This window comes from Heterodontus francisci, chromosome 23 (genome assembly GCF_036365525.1).
Source record: "Heterodontus francisci isolate sHetFra1 chromosome 23, sHetFra1.hap1, whole genome shotgun sequence".
Taxonomy (NCBI): domain Eukaryota; kingdom Metazoa; phylum Chordata; class Chondrichthyes; order Heterodontiformes; family Heterodontidae; genus Heterodontus; species Heterodontus francisci.
The window spans coordinates 18,277,864-18,299,072 of NC_090393.1; the positions used below are offsets into that span (position 1 = coordinate 18,277,864).

A 21,209-nucleotide genomic window follows, 5' to 3' on the forward strand; every position below is an offset into this window, starting at 1 on the left:
AAAGTTATAAGCGGCATGGACAGAGTGGATAGTCAGAAGCTTTTTCCCAGGGTGGAAGAGTCAATTACTAGGGGACATAGGTTTAAGGTGAGGGGGGCAAAGTTTAGAGGGGATGTGCGAGGCAAATTCTTTACACAGAGGGTGGTGAGTGCCTGGAACGTGTTGCCGGGGGAGATGGTGGAAGCAGGTACCATAGAGACGTTTAAGAGGCATCTTGACAAATACATGAATAGGATGGGAATAGAGGGATACGGACCCCGGAAGTGCAGAAGATTTTAGTTTAGGCAGGCATCAAGATCGGCTCAGGCTTGGAGGGCCTAATGGCCTGTTCCTGTGCTGTACTGTTCTTTGTTCTTTGTTCTTTGGACCAGCCATATAAGTACTGTGGCTATAAGAGCAGGTCAGAGGCTGGGAATTCTGAGGCGAGTAACTCACCTCCTGACTCCCCAATGCCTGTCCACCATCTGCAAGGCTGAAATCAAGAGTGTAATGGAATACTCTCCACTTGCCTGCTTAAGGCAGCTTCAACAGCACTTGAGATGCTCGACACCATCCAGGACAAAACAGTCTGCTTGATCATCACTCCATCCACCAGCTTAAACATTTCATGAGAAGGGGAGAGTTTTTGTCCAGTCAGTACCATTCATATCAAATATTACAGGCCTGTGGCATGGAATCATCATGGGTTTGATGACCCACCACGATGCACAGTGGCAGCAGTGTGTACCATCTACAAGATGCAGTGCAGGACCCTGCCAAGGCTCCTTCAACAGCACCTTCCAAACCCGTGACCTCCACCACCTGGAAGGACAAGGGCAGCAGACACATGGGAACACCACCACCTGCAAGTACCCCTCCAAGTCACAGATCATCCTGACTTGGGACTATATCATCGTTTATTTGCGGGATCAAAATCCTGGAACTCCCTCCCTAGCAGCACTGTGGGCGTACCTTCACCACATGGAGTGCAGCAATTCAAGAAGGCAGCTCACCATCACTTTCTCAAGGGCAATTAGGGGTGGGCAATAAATGCTGGTCTTGCCAGTGATGCCCTCATCCCATGAACAAATAAATATATAAATAATATAAAAAGAAATGTAAAGAATGAGTAGTTGAGAGAAGTGGCTGGAATCTGTTTCCTGTGGAAGTTTACCACAGCCCGTTAGTGCCTTTCGAGGACTTAGAGAGTTTACAAATTACATTTATGGGCTTTGAAATTCCAACATGCCAAGGCATTGAGTAAAATGAGACATAGATTCATGTCTGTGATTTCCCACTGAATGAGTTCCTGATCTCCACCATAATCTGATGGAGTTATCCACAGAAGAGAGAAGCAAATCTCGGTGCAGCGTTTCCCTGAGACACTGCACAGCAACAGCAGTGGCAGTGGCAGTGCAGAAGGCACTTGGCTAACGACTAATGTGTGGCATGGGGAAACTCCAGAAGAGGCAGAAAGTAATAACTTAAGACATTTTTAAAATTTTAAATCAGACTCATGATGATTCCGTGCCACAGGCCTGTAATATTTGATATAAATGGTACTGACTGGACAAAAACTCTCCCCTTCTCATGAAATTCCAGCCTTGATATAGTTAAAACCCTGATGCCAGTTTCTCTTGGTTTCTTTCAGCTGTCTCAAGCCTGACATGGGAAAAAAGGCCAAGCAAAAAACTCAGATCAAGAAGAAGACGCTGAACCCTGAATTTAATGAGGTGAGGCTCACTAATCTTGTGTGTAAACATCCGATACACATGATTCCACCATCAATAAAATAACTCCTTATACTAATCTGTTAATATTCAGAATTCCCCAGGCAAGATATATTGGGGTGGAATATATTTGGCCTCGGTGTGCCGAGGCTAGGAGAAGGGAAAAAAAGAATCAGTCTGGAAACATGAGGGTTAAGAGAGAAACTAGGAACCAAAATCATACAATTATTATACAGTTCATGAAGAGTTTGTAGTTCCCTACACTAACACTAGAGCCTGTTGCTTAAATGAGCAGAACAATGTTTCATATATTGATATAACCTGGATTCATGCTTCTTCCCAAGAATTGGATGAACAGATATCATAAGAAAACAATATTTCCATCTCCTAATATCACAAAAATGACTTTGAAGTTCATATGCTATAACACAGCGTGAACACTATATTGATCTTTATTGTTGTTACATATCATTATTAGTTTATGAAGTGGCTCTGTATGAGGTACACCAGACCAAGCCTCGGTGCCACACACTGGTAGGATATGAGTTCAGCCAAGTCTCAGTCAAATGGCTATGGAGAAACAAAACCCGGCCTCCACTCAGCACCTTCCAAATTGGAGTGAGGATCATTCAGGATCAGAAGTCCCAATTTTAACCTGGAGTGGGACAGCAGTGGACAGTTGGAGCAGGTGGGAAAGTGCCCGCGATGGTGCCTGCTAGGGGCCTGGACAATTTTAACTAGTGGGCCACATTTAAATGTCATGACGCTGACTCCTGCCTGAAACTGAAGGGGGATGGCATGGAGGAGAGCAGGCGACAATGGGAAATTGCGGGGCTACAGACCATGCTGGAACCCCAAGGAAATGGTCCCTTGTAAGAAGCTATGATAAAAACTAAAAGAAAAGCAGCTGAGATATGGTTAGCTGAAACCTTTTTTGAAGATTTAAATAGGGGCAAAAAAAGTTCCCAAACAGGAAAGCCAAGTGTGAAGGAGATGCCTCACCTAGTTGAAGTGGCACGGGGCAGTGCAGTGGAAGCTGGACAACCACCTGCGAACAGTAGTGTCCCAGAGGACATGGGGCAGATTAAGGAATCATCTATCTCTGAAGTATAATGAACAGGGAAGGTAATGTACCCTAATGTGAACCACACTTGTGAAAATCACAAGATTTGAATGTCTTCTTCTAAAACAAAGGAGGTGTGATGTTGCTATGACCTGGGCCATTGCATGATCACCATGGTTAGAAACCAGTGTATCTCCTAACAGGAGGTGAGAGGAGATACAGTCTTACCTTAAAAACAAACACAGCCAGAGAGAGAGAGACAGACCGACCCAGAAAGTGAAGCAATTTGTAACAGCTGACATTCCAGCAAGCCAAAAAGCACATGCCCGACTGAAAAAATCTGATATCTACATTATACAACAGAGGGAGCTGGAAGTGAGCCACCATCTTCAACAGAACTGTCAATCAAGAGAAAAATCTACAATCATATCAGGCCTGTAACTATCTAGAACTTGAGTCTCAAGAGAATTCAACTGAATTACCGGAATCCTTCTCCCTCACTAAAACCCACTTACCTCTTTCCCTTCTCGGTCTGTTTCTTGCATGTGTTTGTGCAAGCGAATGAGTGAATCAATGAGGTCGTGACAATTTTAGGATAAGGAGTATTGATCAATAACCAATTGACTTTCTGTTTTTTAAAGCCTACAAGAAAACCTGTCGCTGTCTGTTCATTTGAGAAATAAAACACCAAGGGGCTAAACTGTAATACAAATACACTTGCTGCGGTCAGGTGGTGAGGTGAAGAGTGGGAATCACCCACATCACACCACGTGGCCATAACAAGTTGGGGGCTCGATGCCAGGATCTGAACCGCCAGATGAATGAGAGATTTGGAAAACGGGAGGAAAACTGACCTCTAAGCTTGTGGAAAAATAAACAAACAGGTTTTCTTGTTTTCTTCTGTCTTTTCTCTTGTGCTAGAAACAAGAGATGGCCACATTTAATGCTAAGGAGTTTGTAGAGCAGGGAGAGATATCCCATGATAAGGTAAACAAATCATGTGTTGAAGATTTAAGAAGCTTAGCTACAGAGGTGGGAATCACTTGCAAACAAAAAGCAAAGAAACCCAAACAGATGAAAAGTAATTCCAACCATTTTAAACTCACTCCTGAACTAGAAGAGGAAAGCCTAGAATCAGAGTCTGAAAAAATAATTCTAGCTAGAATTCGGTTACAGATGAAAAAGAAAGTTTCAGCTTCAAAAGGAAAAAGGGGAAAGAGAGTTTCAAAAGGAAAAGGAAGAAAGGGAAGAGATGCAGTTTCAAAAGGAAAAAGAGGAAAGAGAGATGCACGGAGAGGAAGCAGCTAGAAGGTTTGAGTTACAGAGACTGCAAACCTTAAATGAAAATGTTGCAAGTCACTCCAACCTTATACCCAATTCAGAGTAAAACTTTGATGTGCTGAGACACTCAAGACTAGTGCCAAAATTTAATAAAGAGGAGGTTGAGTCATATTTTATCTCATTTGAGAAAATAGCCACCAGGCTAAAATGGCCAAAAGAATTTTGGGCACTGCTCTTACAAGGCAAGTTGATGGGTAGGGCTCATGAAGCTTTTTCTCTGTTATCAGAAGAAAGTTCCTCTGATTATGAACAAACTAAAACTGCAATTCTAAATGCATATGAGCTGGTACCGGAAGCATATTGACAAAGAATCTGACACACCTAGAAAAGATTCACAGACTTACATTAAATTTGAAAGAATCAAACATATGGCTTTTGATCACTGGATACAATCTCTCAAGCTAGAACCCTCATATGAAAATTTGAGAGAAATTATGTTGCTGGAAGAGTTTAAAAATAGCATCCCAAGTAGCATAAGAACCCACATCGAAGAACAAAGAAACACAAGAGTAAGGGAAGCTGCAAAAATGGCCAATGACTATGAATTAATGCATAAATCCCTAACTCTGAATAAATTTTGGTCTAGTAACTCGTACAAGTAAGGGAGAGATAGCAGGGGTGTCAAGGAAGCAGAAATGGGCTTGCCAGAAAAGGAGAGCAGGGAAGGAAAACCCGACCAGTCTCCAACTTTTAAAGGAAGGAACCAGGGGATAAACCAGTAGGGGTCCGCCAGATGTATTTCCAGTGTGATAAATCTGGGCATGTCCAGGCCAATTGTTGGTATGCAAAAAACCAGCAGGAGGCAAAGCAGTCAAGCCTGTGTCTGTGGCTTTGAAGGTTATAAGCATGTGTCTAATACAACACAAGAGCAGAGCACATATCAGAATTTTTTGCACAAAGGAAAAATGACTCCTTTTGTGTTCTAGTCACCAAACAAGGAGATAACAATCCTTAGGGATATTGGTTATTTTCAAACCCAACTGGCAACTAAACTGACAGAAATGCCACAGGAAAGCAGAACAAATACCATGGTAATAGTAAAAGGGCTTACTGGCAAATGGTTGAACGTTCCCTTAATTAAAATTTACCGACAGAGTACATTGGTCACTGGGGTAGTGACAATTGGAATCATTCCAAGCTTACCCATTCAGGGGTAGACCTATTGCTGGGTAATGACTTGGCAGGAAGCACAATATTGTACCCAGAGGGTCCAGAGCAGCCCACAGAAACTGGAAAAACTGAGGGGAGAAAACAAAACTTTGCACAACTGCAGAGGGCTGGGGAAGACCCAAAAATCCCACAGGGGATGAGAGAGCCAGAAGAATTTAAAAGGGCCCAGATAGAATCAAAAAGATTTAAAGAGGCTACAATACAAGCTGATAAAACTACAAGAAAAGCAACCAAGATATGGTTAGCTGAAACATTTTTTTAAAATTTAAATAGCGACAATGAAAGTTCCCAAACAGGAAAGCCAACAGTGAGGGAAATGCCTCACCTAGTTGAAGTGCCACAGGGGAGTGCAGTGGAAGCTGAACAACCACCTGCGAGCAGTAGTGTCCCAGAGGACATGGGGCAGATTAGGGAAACACCTATCCTTGAAGTAAAAGGAAAAGGGAAGGTAACATACCCTAAAGTGAACCACACTTGTGAAAATCACAAGAGAACTAATAGTGAAGTCAGCATGGATCTACCCTCTGATGAATCACACACTCAGGTTCCAAATCCAAAACTAATCAAACCCAATAATTTAGAGTCAGAACCCAGCCAGAACAAAGGGCAGGCAGAAATCCTTGATCCCTTGCATGGGCTAAAAAACAGTGCCGCTATTACCCTAGAAATAAGAACCATCAATGTGCCAGAACCTGAACGGTAAACACCATGTATTATGGAAGCAGTAGTTAAGGGGTTAAAGCTTGTACAAACTGGGAACCTTGTCACAAGCAGTAACAGAAATTTGCATACTACAAGCTTCATCAACAATCACATGATCCTGGAGATTAACATTCCTAAAGTAGTACAAACTGGTGTGAGAGAAACTACAACTCCATTTGGCAAGACATAACCAAAAGAAATGTAATTTTATGATGGCACCTCATCCAAAGAAAGGATGATGAAAAATGTAGGCTGGAAGCCTGAGGAGTGAATGAAATGAATGCGTAAAGTGGTGTGACCCTAAACCATCTTGCTATTTCTTTTTCCCTCTTTCTAAACCCAAACAACATAAAAATGAAATCCAAAGAAATCCTTTCTGGGGGAGGTGTCACACACGTCAGATGTGCGATGATTCAACATTCAAAGACTAACCCTGAAGAGTTATGAAAAAACTGGCTTTGTCTTTAAAAACATGAACCTTTTTTTAAGAAAGTGAACAATGGTCAAAAATGGCTGCCAAAGAAAAAGGGGATTAGCCTTTTGTGTATTCAAACAGCCTGACAAAGACAAAGGACACATCTTCAGAGCAAAAAGGCATTAATGAAACCCATCTTACACCTATCCTAAAAACACTCCGGAAGTGAATGTCTCCTTCTAAAACAAAGGAGGTGTGAAGTAGCCACAACCGCGGACCTTGTGTGATCACTATGGGAAAGAAACCAGAGTGTCTCCGAACAGGAGGTGAGAGGATACACAGTTTTACCTTAAAAACAAAGACAGCCAGAGGGAGAGAGAGACTAACCCAGAAAGTGAAGCAATTTGTAACAGCTAGCATTCCAGGATTCTGAAAACACGTCTGACTGAAAAATTCTGACATCTACATTATACAGCAGAAAGAGCTCGAAGTGAGCTACCATCTTCAACAGAACCGTCAATCAAGAGAGAAATCTACAATCATATCAGGCCTGCAACTATCTAGAACTTGAGTCTCAAGAGAATTCAACATGTTTATCGTAACCCTTCTCCCCTGCCACAGCCCACCTAACCCTTTCCCTCCTCAATCTGTTTCCTCTTGTGTGTGTTTGTGCGAGCGAATGCGAGTGAATGAGATTGCAACAATTTCAGGATAAGACGTATTGATCATTAAACAATTGACTTTCTGTTTTTAAAAAACCTACAAGAAAACCTGTCACTGTCTGTTTATTTGAGAAGTAAAACACCAAGGGGCTAAACTGTAATACAAATACACTTGCTGAGGTCAGGTGGGGAGTTGAAGAGTGGCAATCATCCACATCACACCACGTGGCAGTAACAATGTGAAAGAATGAGTTCAAAGAGAAAGGACATATTTGTACCCTTTAATAAAATAATCATTGACTGTGGCTATTATATTTTTCCAAAGTGAAATTGAAAATGTAAACTTTAGCTGCTGGGGAGGGTTTATTGAAGCATAGCCGAAGTCAGACATCCCAAAGGGTCCTGAGGGAAACTATGTTACATTAGATTTCAAAATCCATTAGGGCCCACATTGTTCCTTCACTTCTATCTCGAGCCCTCAATTCCGTTCTAAGTGGCTCACACAGGTTGTTTATTTTCTTCTAGTATTAGTCAAAGCATGAAAACATGTGGTTACCAATTTCATTCTTCTTCATGTAGGAATTCTTCTATGATATTAAACACAGTGACCTGGCCAAGAAAACTCTGGAGCTTTCCGTGTGGGATTACGACATTGGCAAAGCCAATGATTATATTGGTGAGTTGTGAGTTGGAAATGATTTCATTGAAGGGAGCACACCCCAGGGAATAGCATTCAGACTTTAGCTTTCGGATTCCATTTCAATTTACAGAGGAAGTCATGTGACACATTCAGTTTATCCAAGTCCAGAGAGCTTAGGTGCAGACTGGCAGAGTTGAGGCTCAGGAACCCTAACTGTGCACAAAGTACAACTGGAGTTCAATTCGCTAAAACCACTGATTAGCCTAATGCTTCTTATCCAGCTAGGAGCATCTACCCATTGCAGCTTCACTTGAACAATGATGCGGGGGTGCGGTGGAGGGGGCCCCTCGTGAAAAGGCACTTAGTGCTTGAGGGGGGGACACTGAGAACCACCCCCTGCCCTTGCTGCTGACCCCCCCTACACCCCTCCCCCATGATCCCTACCCTGTGAAGCCCCTCTCGTCCTGACTCACCTGTAGTCTGAGTCCCTTGATGATCCCAGGCCTCCGGTGGGTTCATTGCCAGCAGTAGCCACCACCTCTGCGCTGGTGCTGCTCAGTAAAAGAACTACTGGCAGTTCTCAGCAGACGGGACTTCCTTTGCCAGTGTTCTTAATCCTAGGGAAAGCCCCCACTGTCTACTTAAGTGCCTAATTGGCATGTAATGCTGCAGGCCTTCTCCAGAGGAGGTGATGCAGGGTTCTCGCTGGCACTTCAGCCAGTGGCCCACATAAAATCCCCCCAATGTCTCTAAGCAGCAGACATACAGAGAAATAAATGGAATTCATTTTTTCTCCAACATAATTCTCATTGATCCTTTCGATCCTGACTGTCTCTACAAATTTTTAAGGAAAGCTCAGGATTTTTGTAGGTCTCTAGTCACACACAGTGCTAGATGATGGTTACTGTGAACAAGACCCCCAGATTTTAGGTAGTTATTATAAAACTTGGCATGTTTAACACCTAACATGCAACTAATCATCCTGACCTCCTTGTCCTTATCTCAAGACTCGCATGTGGCAACTATAAGAAGTCAACAGAGGTTAAATAGTCACCTAAATTCTCCCTTGACACATTAAACCTTAAAGCATCGTGGGAATGCACAACTTTAACCATTTCATTATTTCTAGCTACAGTGCAAATCAACATGTGTCTAATAACACCAGAGCAAAAAACCTTAACCATATAAGATTAAACCTAATCCTAACCGTAAATATATATGTAAACACAACTAGCGTATCTCACAACAGGGCAGTTTATGTCATACAAACCATCTTGACATTCTAAACATCCAAGTACAATGGTGCATAATATATTTACTCATCAACAAATGCTCAATCTAAGTCCTCATGCAGTGATTTAATTTAGCCTCACAGCTTGTTGGGAGACTGATTCCCCCCTTTCAGGATACTCAGTGACAGATCGCTGTAGGCTTAACCCTCCCTCCTTACAATTACTTCGTCCTCTGTCTGCCATTCCTCAGACAGACCAAGGTGATGAAGAACCCCACTGCTGAAGATTTTACCAAAAAGTAACTAGCATCTAACACCAAGAAGGACTAATATTCCTACCTGGGTGAAGCTAATCCATCAGTATTACATTCACTCCTGATGGGAAATCCACTTGAGAAATGCTCATTGGTTTTTGTCAGTGCAGGAAAGGAAACACTGAATTGGGAAAATACTTTTCCACCTTGCTAGGCTGCAGTGTTATCTAGGTGAGGGTGCCACAATCGTCTGCAATATTTATTGCAGAGACCATGGGTTGAGAATTCTTGAGTGGGGATGTAGATGGTGCCTGCTTCCATTTACTTTTATCTCCTAGGCATTGGCACCCAATGAAAGGAGGAATAAAATCACATGTTGGAATGCTAGTGCTGGCAGTCTGGGAGATTTTAGGCCAGTTTGATTTAGTTGGGCCCTATATAACTATCGTGTGATCTCAGATATATTCTGCAAGTCATTCTTTACTTCCCCTTCCTTCGTGCCACATGTTCATAGCTCATTCACTCTCTAGTTTCTGCCTTCATCACTGAGCTTACTATTTTGATCACAATATATGGAATTCAGCGCACAAAACGAAAGGGTTGGGAACCACAGGATGAACTGTTAAAGGTAGAAATAAAGACGATGAGAGCTGGAAATCCAAAAATTGTAGCAGGTCTTGGTCTCTGAAAGTGAGATCTAGCATGGATAGGCTGGAAATGCCCCTTTTACAGGATTGCCAAGGTCAAGTAAGGATCCATTCAAGAAAACAAAAAGGAAAACCAAAAAAAAAGAGGTTGGGCATTCAAATTTACTAACAACTTTCACAATGTATTAACTATTGCATATAAACAATATAACAAATTTTAAATATAACAGATTTCTCCTTGTGAAAGGATGAAGAATGAGAGGGCACAGCTTTAAAATAAATAGGAAAAGAAGCAAAAGCGACATGAGGAAAAGCTTTTTCACACAGCGTGAGAGTGTGGTGGAGGCAGGTTCAGTTGAAGCATTCAAAAGGGAACTAGACTGTTATCTACAAAGGAAGGATGTGCAGGGTTAAGGGGAGAAGGCAGGAGAATGGCACTAAGTCTCTGAATTGCTCATTCAGAGAGCCAGTGCAAACACAATGGGCTGAATGGCCTCCTTCTGCGATGTAACAATTCTATGAAAATGCTTGAATGAAGTGTAAAGTGCACGCACTACATGAAGGTTTATGTCAAATGGGACGGGGCATGCGGGAGCACAGATATGCAAGTGTTTGAAAGACAAAGACAGGAAAGGTAAACATTCTACCACAATGGATGAGGAACGAACAGAATGTGAATGACATCTACTGGAAAAATTCAGTAAGAAATGTAGGAAATAGTTAACAACTGGTCCAGGCCCCATCACCCGAAGCGGTAGTTTCCTGCCACTGGCACTGGGGCAGATAGAAGATTAGAAACTTAGCAATAGCCCAAATCCACAACAATCTAGGGGTGGAAAATTGACATTAACACCAATGTTTTCAGCAAAATTGTGCCAAAGTCATTAACTCAAATTGTTAAACTCAAGCTGATCATTTATCTTTTTAGGCTCTGCCGTTCAACATTTAAAATGCTGGCAAGGAATTCAGGCCACACACGATTCAGCTGTTCGACCATCTCTGTTTAATCTAGTGAGGGTTTAATTGAACAAGTGGTGTGGTTTAAACCTGGGAAACCGATTAAACAGATTAGTCCTAGCCTTTCAGAATATTAATCTTATTATAACTATTAAAGATCTGTTTGGATTACAAGAATCAAGTCGTCCATTAAATCTCAGGAAGAACTCTTTCCTCACGCTAAAAACTTCTTCAAATATATACGGATTAATTGAAAGGGAAGGACAGCTTGGGTTTCCCTCTGTTTTGTGTGCAGAGTATGCTTATTTCAGCAGTCAGAGAAAAAAGGGGCTGAATCCGATGATGCTGGGTCTCCAAGCTCTGTGTTTCATGCGCGTTTCTGCAAGTTTCTCTGGGGTATGCAGAGGAGCTTTTGCCTGGAATAAGCTGAAACATGTAAATCAGATAGTAATGACAAGGGAGTGATGTCAGCACACGTCCTGTCCCATTTTCTGGATCTCTGCTTGGCAATGACACCCCTGGGAAATGGGCCACAGTACTTTGCCCAGACACCTTCAGGTTGGAAAATCCAAGAAGGCTGCAAATTCCCAGAGACTCCAAAAAAAGGGATAGTGGGTCAAATATTGGGGTTGCAGCCCAACTGGATGCTGTTTTTGGACAGTGGCAAAAGGCCTTGAAGCTGGCAGCGTTTACAGGTGCATGATTCTTCTGGCACTTTTTCTTTGCCCCCCAGAAGAAGGGCATAATTTCCACTCCTTCCTTTAGGTGCAAACCATTTCTAAAGGGCATTTCTGCACTGGAGCAGTATTGGAGCCATTATAGTGACCTGACCCCACAAATAAGGAGGAGCTCTGGTCCTGTTACACTTTAGGTGTGTTTCAACCCCCATGCTCAGGTAGGTGAGGAGAGGAAAACTCCTTCAGATAGTAGAATAAAAACAAAAAATGCTGGATATACTTAGCAGGTCTGGCAGTATCTGTGGAGCGAGAAACAGACTTAATGTTTCAGGTATGTGACCTTTTATCAGAACCATTGGGTAGTATTATACGTAGATTGGGTTAGTGTCATTTCTCGGGGAACAGTATAGGATAGAACTAAATTAAGTTTAATAAGGATAGCAATGGCTTGACTGCAGTGATTGGAGAACCTGATTCTCTAGTCCATTGTCTTTATTTTTTTTGGCGTTATTTGTGTATAATAGCGTTTTTTCTCCCCTCTGTAACAGGCAGTATTATAATGGGCATTAATGCAAAAGGAGATTGCTTGAAGCACTGGTACGAGTGTCTGAAGAACAAAGATAAGAAGATTGAGCGCTGGCACACTCTGTACAACGCAAATCCCATTCCCAGTGACTGATCAACATTCTGACCAGAGCCCACGTTTAGTTTCCACCATCAAATTCATTCACTACCCTCCTCCTCCCTCTTTTTGTCTCTCTCATTCTGTTTAATCCCAAAATACTTTGATGAAGGGACACCATCTTCATAAAAAGTGTTTAATCAACATTTAACCTTTGTTTACATACAAAATATATGCTGACACAATCACCTTGGAACACATCACTGCACCATACATGCAAGACATCACTGTGAGAAAAATGGTGCATGGTTATTCGGGCATTATTTCTTCCCCCAACTCCCTCAAAAGAGGTTGCCAGACAATTTTTAGGAAGACTTTGTCACATTAAGCTACCATGTGGGTTTGTGTCTCTTTTCTACTAGCTAGAAACACTTGGCCTCTCCTTAACAAACTTCCTCTGATTAGAACCAGCTGAACTATGCATTGACTTGGAGGGACCGCCAGTATCCTCAACCCCTTTGCACTGGCACATGTTAACACTGGGTGTCCTGTCCCAGGGCAGGCAATCCAGCTGCAACCTGCATGCAGCCCCCCACCCCACTCCCAATCCCTCCATGATGAATGTTTGTGCTGACTTATACTTGCCGCACTAAAACGTCCCATCCAAGAGGTGAAACTGCAGCGGAATCTGGATTTTGGGGCAGAATCTGGATCTGCCAGGTTTCCTACACTTCCTTCTAAATTGCACTCGAGGTGGCTTCTTAGACCCTAGGTTCTATTACATCAAGGACAATTTTGGGGCCCATGTCTGGGCCATTCCTGGGCTAAAAGCAGATGTAGGGCCTTCTGGGTCTAGGGAAGTTCCCTACAGCTTAGAAGGGAATGGTAATAATTCCAAGAGGATAGATTACTGTTGAAAAGGTGGAAACACATTTTTTTCCTTTCTACTTCAGCCTGTTTCAGGCCTCTGTTGCTTCCTTTTGAAGCAGCATAGTGTCACTCCAACCTGTGCTTCCTCAGTGAGCAGGCACCTCTATTGCGTTGCGAAGAGAGCTGGTACCTGCTCTAAGTATTCAAATGACCGCCATCCCTGAGATTTAGGACAGGGTCACTAGTAAGCACAATGCCAGATGCGAATCATGCCACAACGTACTTCTACCCTCTCAAAGGTCTCTGTAGAATTTCCTACCTATTGTCTCTTATGCAAATACAATTTTGACCTAAAATGATTCAATATAAGCTGACAAGTCAGTGCTTAAAAGACAAATTAAGCAACGTCTTTAACAGTCAACTTTAGGTTCTAAATATATTCCAACACAAATATTGACCTGGGTCAATAGTTAGGTTATTACAAACCATTTGAACATGAAGATGGAGTCATCTACTACCCAGGAACTATAGTTTCAATCCAACCTAGGTGATAGACAATGCTAAAATGGGTATTTCCATTGAAACTCTGACTCAACTATTGACCTATTTTTCAAGAACAAACCTAGAGCAGAGTAAGAAAGAGAGAGCTTAAAGGGAAAATATATTCTACCAAAGTGCTTCAAGTTGTATTGGGAAATATCTGGACACTCCTGGGTTTCTTAGTTATTGCAATATTGATCTGCAAGTTAGAGGACGAAAGGGTGTAAGCGTTTTGTACAGAACCTCCCCTCACGTAACATCATAAATGCCAAGTGTTGTCCTCGACATGTTATTCCTATTCATAGTATCACTGGATGCAAGGTCATGACATGGACAGGAGGAAGTTCTGTATTAAATGCCTGCTCTCCGGCTGCCTCTAACCATTTGCACTAAAGCACAAAAACACTAACAAAGGATACACGAGACAAGAGAGAGGATATAGCTGTCTTCCTTTTATACGTTTATGAGGCAATTCTGTAGAATAAATGTTGTCTATAACTGATTTAAAAGCAGTGCAAATGAGTTCCAGCAGAGAGTTAGTTTTTAAATGGTGTGGGGTGGGGGGCATTCGAATGTAAAGGAGGATTCAGGAGGGTTGAGTTCCTGGTGTAGTGTACTTGAAAACATGGCTGTAAGAACACAATGTTACGAGGGGAGATTTTTTTGCTATGCAACAGGTGCTGTATGATCAAGAGCACAAAGTTTTGCAATAATGTTTTCAAATTTTTGATCTTAGTTTTAATTAAAACTATTATCACAGAATCTGGGAATAAAGTTGGCCTCAATGCTCCAGATTAGGCAAGGTTCTCATTCCTGTTTAATATAAAAGCAAAATACTGCAGATGCTGGACCCCATGACGTCTCATGGCATCAGGTCAAACATGGACAAGGAAACCTCCTGCTGATGTCCACCTACCGCCCTCCCTCAGCTGATGAGTCAGTATTCCTCCATGTTGATCAGCACTTGGAGGAAGCACTGAGGGTGGCAAGGGCACAGAATGTGCTCTGGGTGGGGACTTCAATGTCCAACACCAAGAGTGGCTCAGTAGCACCATTACTGACCGAGCTGGCTGAATCCTAAAGGATACAGCTGCTAGACTGGGGATGCAGCAGGTGGTGAGGGAACCAACACAAGGGAAAAACATACTTGACCTCATCCTCACCAACCTGCCTGCCGCAGATGCATCTGTCCATGATAGTATTGGTAGGAGTGACCACCACACAGTACTTGTGGAGACAAAGTCCCGCCTTCACATTGAGGATACCCTCCATCATGTTGTGTGGCACTACCACCATGCTATATAGGATAGATTTTGAACAGATCTATCAATGTAAAACTGGGCATCCATGAGGCGCTGAGGGCCATCAGCAACAGCAGAATTGTACTCAACCACAATCTGTAACCTCATGGCCCGGCATATCCCCCACTCTACCATTACCATCAAGCCAGGAGACCAACCCTGGTTCAATGAAGAGTGCAGGAGGGCATGCCAGGAGCAGCACCAGGCATACCTCAAAATGAGGTGTCAACCTGGTGAAGCTACAACACAGGACTATCTGCGTGTCAAACAGCGTAAGCAGCATGCAATAGACAGAGCTAAGTAATCGTATAATCAACAGATCAGATCTAAGCTCTGCAGGCCTGCCACATCCTGCCGTGAATGGTGGTGGACAATTAAACAACTAACTGGAGGAGGTGGCTCCACAAATATTCCCATTCTCAATGATGGGGGGAGCCCAGCACATCAGTGTGAAAGATAAGGCTGAAGCATTTGCAACAATCTTCAGCCAGAAGTGCCGAGTTGATGATCCATCTCGGCCTCCTCCTGCAGTCCCCAGCATAATAAGTGCCAGTCTTCAGCCAATTCGATTCACTCCGCGTGATATCAAGAAACAGCTGAAGGCACTGGATACTGCAAAGGCTATGGGCCCTGACAATATTCCGGCAATAGTACTGAAGACCTGTGCTCCAGAACTTGCCACACCCCTAGCCAAGCTGTTTAAGTACAGCTACAACACGGACATCTACCTGGCAATGTGGAAAATTGCCCAGGTATGTCCTGTACACAAAAAGCAGGACAAGTCCAACCCGGCGAATTACTGCCCCATCAGCCTATTCTCAGTCATCAGTAAAGTGATGGAAGGTGTCATCAACAGTGCCATCAAGCGGCACTTGCTCAGCAATAACCTGCTTAGTGACACTCAGTTTGGGTTCCACCAGGATCACTCAGCTCCTGACCTCATCACAGCCTTGGTTCAAACATGGACAAAAGAGCTGAACTCAAGAGGTGACGTGAGAGTGACTGCCCTTGACAGCAAGGAGCATTTGACCGAGTATGGCATCAAGGAGCCCTAGCAAAACTGAAGTCAATGGGAATCAGGGGGAAAAGTCTCCGCTGGTTGGAGTCATACTGAGCGCAAAGGAAGATGGTTGTGGTTGTTGGAGGTCAATCATCTCAGCTCCAGGACATAACTGCAGGAGTTCCTCAGGGTAGTGTCCTCGGCCCAACCATCTTCAGCTGCTTCATCAATGACCTTCCTTCAATCATAAGGTCAGAAGTGGGGATGTTCGCTGATGATTGCACAATGTTCAGCACCATTCGCAACTCCTCAGATACTTAGGCAGTCTGTGTCGAAATGCAGCAAGACTTGGACAATATCCAGGCTTGGGCTGATAAATGGCAAGCAGCATTCACGCCACACAAGTGCCAGGCAATGACCATCTCCAACAAGTGAGAATCTAACCATCTCCCCTTGACATTCAACGGCATTACCATCGCTGAATCCCCCACCATCAACATCCTGGGGGCTACATTGACTATAAACCGAACTGGAGTAGCCATATAAATACCATGGCTACAAGAGCAAGTCAGAGGCTAGGAATCCTGCAGCGAGTAACTCATCTCCTGACTCCCCAAAGCCTGTCCACCATCAACAAGGCACAAGTAAGGAGTGTGATGGAATACTCTCCACTTGCCTGGATGGGCGCAGCTCCAACAACACTTAAGAAGCTTGACACCATCCAGGACAAAGCAGCCCGCTTGATTGGCACCCCATCCACAAACATTCACTCCCTCCACTACTGACGCACAGTGGCAGCAGTGTGTACCACCTACAAGATGCAGTGCAGCAATGCACCAAGGCCCCTTAAACAGCACCTTCCAACCCACAACCTCTACCAACTAGAAGGACAAGGGCAACAAATGCATGGGAACAGCACCACCTGCAAGTTCCCTTCCAAGTCACACACCATCCTGACTTGGAACTATATCGCCGTTCCTTCTCTGTCGCTGGGTCAAAATTCTGGAACACCATTCCTAACAGCACTGTGGGTGTACCTACCCCACATGGACTGCAGTGATTCAAGAAGGCAGCTCACCACCACCTTCTCAAGGACAATTAGGGATGGGCAGTAAATGCTGGCCTGGCCAGCAACGCCCACATCCCATGAATGAATTTTTAAAAATCTGAAATAAAAGCAAGAAATGCTGGAAATACTCAGCAGGTCTGGCAGCATCTGTGGAGAGAGAAGCAGAGTTAACATTTTAGGTCAGTGAACCTTCTTCAGAACTGACAAATATTAGAAATATAAAAGGTTTTAAGCAAGTAAGGCGGGGGCTAGGGCAAGAGATAACAAAGATGAAGGTGTTGATAGGATAAGGTCACAGAGAATAAATGACCAGAGGGTCATGAAACAAAGGCAAATGGTATGTTAATGGTGTGCTGAAAGACAAAGCGTTAGCACAGAGAGGGTGAGAATTGACTGTAAAGCACAAAGCACTCCATGCACAAACATTAAAAAAACAATTAAAACAGAAACAGAGAGTAGGCACAGTAGAAATAAACTAACCAAACTAAAAAAACTAAAATAAAATAACCAAATTAAAAAGAGAAAAGAAGAAAAAAAGAAAAAATAACTAAACATAAAAAAGGGGGCCCGTCAAGCTCTGAAATTATTGAAATCAGCATTTCTTGTTTTTATCTCATTCCTGTTTGTTGTCCAGTGCCTTGTGCTGGTAAAGCATGTATGTTTGAATAGAATAGAATTAGGCTCAGTTTGCCTGCCTGCCTGCCTGCACTCAAAAGTTGAATAGCTTACAACAATCACTGGTCACATACTGGAAGATTTCTGGCACCTGTAAAATCCCCACTCTATATAGCGCTTCTGGCAGAGAAAGGGAGAAAAGTGAAGATAAAAAAATACTTCCAAACAGCTTCTGAAACAAAAGCAAAAAAAGCTGGAAATATTCAACATCTGAAGGAACAGACAAGTTAACATTTCAGGTGAAGGGTTAATGCTTGCTTTGATATATTGTCTGTCCTCTCTACAGTTGCTGGGGGTTCCCAGCATTTATTGTTTTTATTTGAGTTACAGCATTGTCATCTTTTTGTATTTTTTGTTGACAAATCTTCTGTTTAATGTATCAAGACACCTCCAATAATTAGTTACATTTACCTGTATTTCCACTTTCCTGCAGTTAAAGAAGTTAGCAATAAAAGGCATCAACAAGTAAAGGAGGATTAAGTATTCACTGAATTACAACATAATTCTAAATGGTTTTAAGGGTGCTTACCAGTCATTCACCCTCATTTTGTTCCTGTGTTTTATGCTTTCAAATTGCTAATCATGTAATCTTGAAGTAGGCATTTTGTGTAGAATCCCATCATCAGTGTCATTATGAAGCAATATAGAGACATCTGTGCAGCTCATTTGATTGATAAGGTCACAGAGTAGGGAGTCTAGATAAAATGTCTGCTCACAAGGCAGTTGAACGAGGCAAGACATGAAACTTGCGCAAGTGACAGGCACAGTGCATTAACACAAGTTCCCATCTGTGCTTAGCCAACAGTTGAATTTATTTTGAAATTGGTTTTGTTGGGATGTAAATTGTTGTGTTCTGAACAATCAGTATAACATGGCAAGTAAGCACATAACCCTCGTCCCTTAATTGATTGAACTGTTTGCTCCCATCTGGAAAAAGAAAAATTAGATCCATCAGATGAAAAAATGAGGCATTGGTTACCTTTGGAACCTGCGTATAAAACAAGCCCAGCCTAATGGATTACAGCCCCCTAACTCCCCTATTTTGTTCTCCCTGCTGGCCATTAGGGTCCTAACTGACATGTATTGGGAGTGGTGGTGGTCAACTGTTGGGTGTGGGTTTACAACACAAAATAGCCCATAATTTACCTAATGTAGACATCTTGCTCCGAGGAGAAAATGTATAGTTTTTATGGCAAATGGAATTGCTATATTGAAGCTTTGCTGAGTTTGGGTGGGGTAAGCCCATCTTGTTGGCGTAGGGTGGGGACAGTGTTAATCCATCCCATGCAGAAGCTGCTGTGTATTGATTTGATACTGATACTGAATGCTGAAGTGATGAAAGTTTTCTATTTCCCAGTTCTTACAGCCCTCATCTGATGGAAACAAAATTTATTTCCTCCACCCGCCCATCCACCACCCAACAAACAAAAGAAAACTAACAGCAACAACAACATCTTGGATTTATATAGCACCTGTAACATAGTGAAATGTCCCAAGGTGCTTTACAGGAGTGTTATCAAACAAAATTTGACACTGATAAAAAGTTTAGTCAAAGAAGAAGGTTTTAAGGAGTGTCTTAAGGGTGGAGAGAGATAGAGTGGTTTAGGGAGGGAATCCCAGAGCCTAGGGTTCAGGCAATAGAAGTGTGGCCACCAATAGCGACCAGAATTAACTTTGATGTTCCTGAATGGGGTGATTTGGGAACTCTAATTTCAATATTTATGGGGCTGTGCAAGTAATTCAGTTGGTGTAGAATTATTGGCTGTGCCTTGTTACATACAACTGTAGAGACACAGATCCCAAGTATTAACAGTGAAACGAACACAATGTGGTGACAATAGTAATCAGAACAGGAGACTTAGAAATATAGTGATCCATTGCATGAAATCTCTCTGAAACACCTTATAGAATAGAATTATTTTCATTCTCTCTATCCTATGTATGCCAATTGTTACTTAACACTCAAATCTTCATTAAATGGCCAGGAGCTTTTGTTGCTATAGAAAATACTTGTTGATAAATACTTCCCATAAGCAGCTGGTCATAAGAAGTATCCAGCTTCTCCAAGTAGCATATTAATCAAATAATAGTCGTCCTCCGGTTGTGTTTTTGTTGAATTCTAACTCTACCGATGTTAGATTGAAGATTTTGAAGCTGAGAGTCCATTCCGATGCCCCTTTCCATTCTCTGGAGCCTCGTATTGAATCTGAAGAAAGAAACTGTGTTGTAATGATTTTGCATCTCTAGATGTCTTGAATTCTCTGTAAATAGGATATGTTACAGTATTTAATCAAATACAATAGTGGCATCTAGTACATCAGTATGTTACTGAACTTTCCTTTCTACTGTATTAACAGGCCATTTAGTTTGGACTGCTTTGATGCTATCTGTGGTGCTTCACTGGAATGGCAAATGTCCATTGGTCAGACACGTTGATTTATTATTATTCTTTCAACTCTAGTGTTGAAATTTCAGGTTAACACTTTATTAGAATAGTGCACAAAGTGACTGCGTTAACCAATGTGTTGAAGTGTAATTTCATCCCAGTCTGGTTTTACCTATTTTTGTATGTGATACAAACTGGAGCAGGACATCTTTGCACATCCTTAAGGAGGTAAATTGGCATATTTAACATTACAGTATTACAGTGCAGCTATTTTAATGAGAATCCCATCCCATTATCCTCATACAATCTGAACTCTGTGTTTGCAGAAATTTAAATTTCCAACCTTGGATTTCCAATTTTGAGGTTTAATCTTTTTTGTTAAATGGTGGTTTTAGGCACTATTCCAAGTTTCCACTTTGTAGAAGCATATTAGAATATTATGGCAGCCCACTGAGACTTACTCAGCATCATAGTCACTAACAACAGCACACAGTATCAAAACTCAGATGGTGGTAACCATTCCTCCACTAACAACGATTTATATAAAGCTACCACAGGACTCATCATGGATTCATGGAGTCTCATTGAGACTCATCAAGGTTTCACGGAGTGACACAGAGACTCGCTGAGATTTCATGGAATCTCACCAAGACTCACTGAGGTCTATGGAGTGACCTTGAATCTCACTGAAACTTCCAAAAATCTCACTGAAATAGCATGGAACTTCACGCAAGTTTGACTATATGAAGTTATTACAGTCAGTTCCCTTATGCACAGGTCACAATATTCCACTGCTCATTATCAACCTCTATAAATTGTCTTCCATATGATTCTGGTTGGGGAGAAGGACATCATCAAAGCAGTTAGTAAGAAAATGGGAATCTTCCACAGCAGAATGAAAATCAATCATTAATTTCAACCCTTACTGGTTATTGATCTAATACACAAAGTGCTTTTTTCCACACCTTATCCTTTATCTCCTTTTTGTATGAATCAGGCTTATAATAGTCATACATGTCACCATCGAATCTCTGTCTTTGCTTCTGTCCATCTATCTGTAATCTACTTGCTGCTATGAGTTTAGGCAGTGCATGTTGCTATATAGCAGGGACTTCTAACAACAACCTAAATTTGGGCTTTTGTGGGGGTGAGTCATTCAATAACAACAATGATAAGAACGAATTTGATGCAAATATCTGGAGGTATTAAAATCCAAAACAAAATGCCACTCTAGTGTGCTTTTGGGTAAAAAAAAAATCAGCCAATACCAAAAGATGC

The 21,209-nt window shown here is 42.2% G+C and overlaps 1 protein-coding gene and 1 long non-coding RNA gene across 4 annotated transcripts in view; one reads left to right on the forward strand and one right to left on the reverse strand.

Moving 5' to 3' along the window:
* Nucleotides 1–12,152, forward strand: part of rph3ab (rabphilin 3A homolog (mouse), b) — a 95,242-nt gene extending 83,090 nt beyond the window's left edge. Inside the window, exons 16-18 of the mRNA XM_068054789.1 lie at nucleotides 1,631–1,712; nucleotides 7,642–7,738; nucleotides 12,017–12,152. Coding sequence (XP_067910890.1) covers nucleotides 1,631–1,712; nucleotides 7,642–7,738; nucleotides 12,017–12,147 — 310 coding nt within the window. The 3' untranslated portion in view covers nucleotides 12,148–12,152. The remainder of the gene's footprint in view (nucleotides 1–1,630; nucleotides 1,713–7,641; nucleotides 7,739–12,016) is intronic.
* LOC137382617 (uncharacterized) overlaps nucleotides 1–18,196 on the reverse strand; it is a 97,578-nt gene extending 79,382 nt beyond the window's left edge. For all 3 annotated transcript variants that reach the window (XR_010977229.1, XR_010977228.1, XR_010977227.1), the window contains exon 1: nucleotides 18,075–18,196. This is a non-coding gene — a long non-coding RNA (uncharacterized lncRNA). The remainder of the gene's footprint in view (nucleotides 1–18,074) is intronic.
* Nucleotides 18,197–21,209: the final 3,013 nt, after the last annotated feature.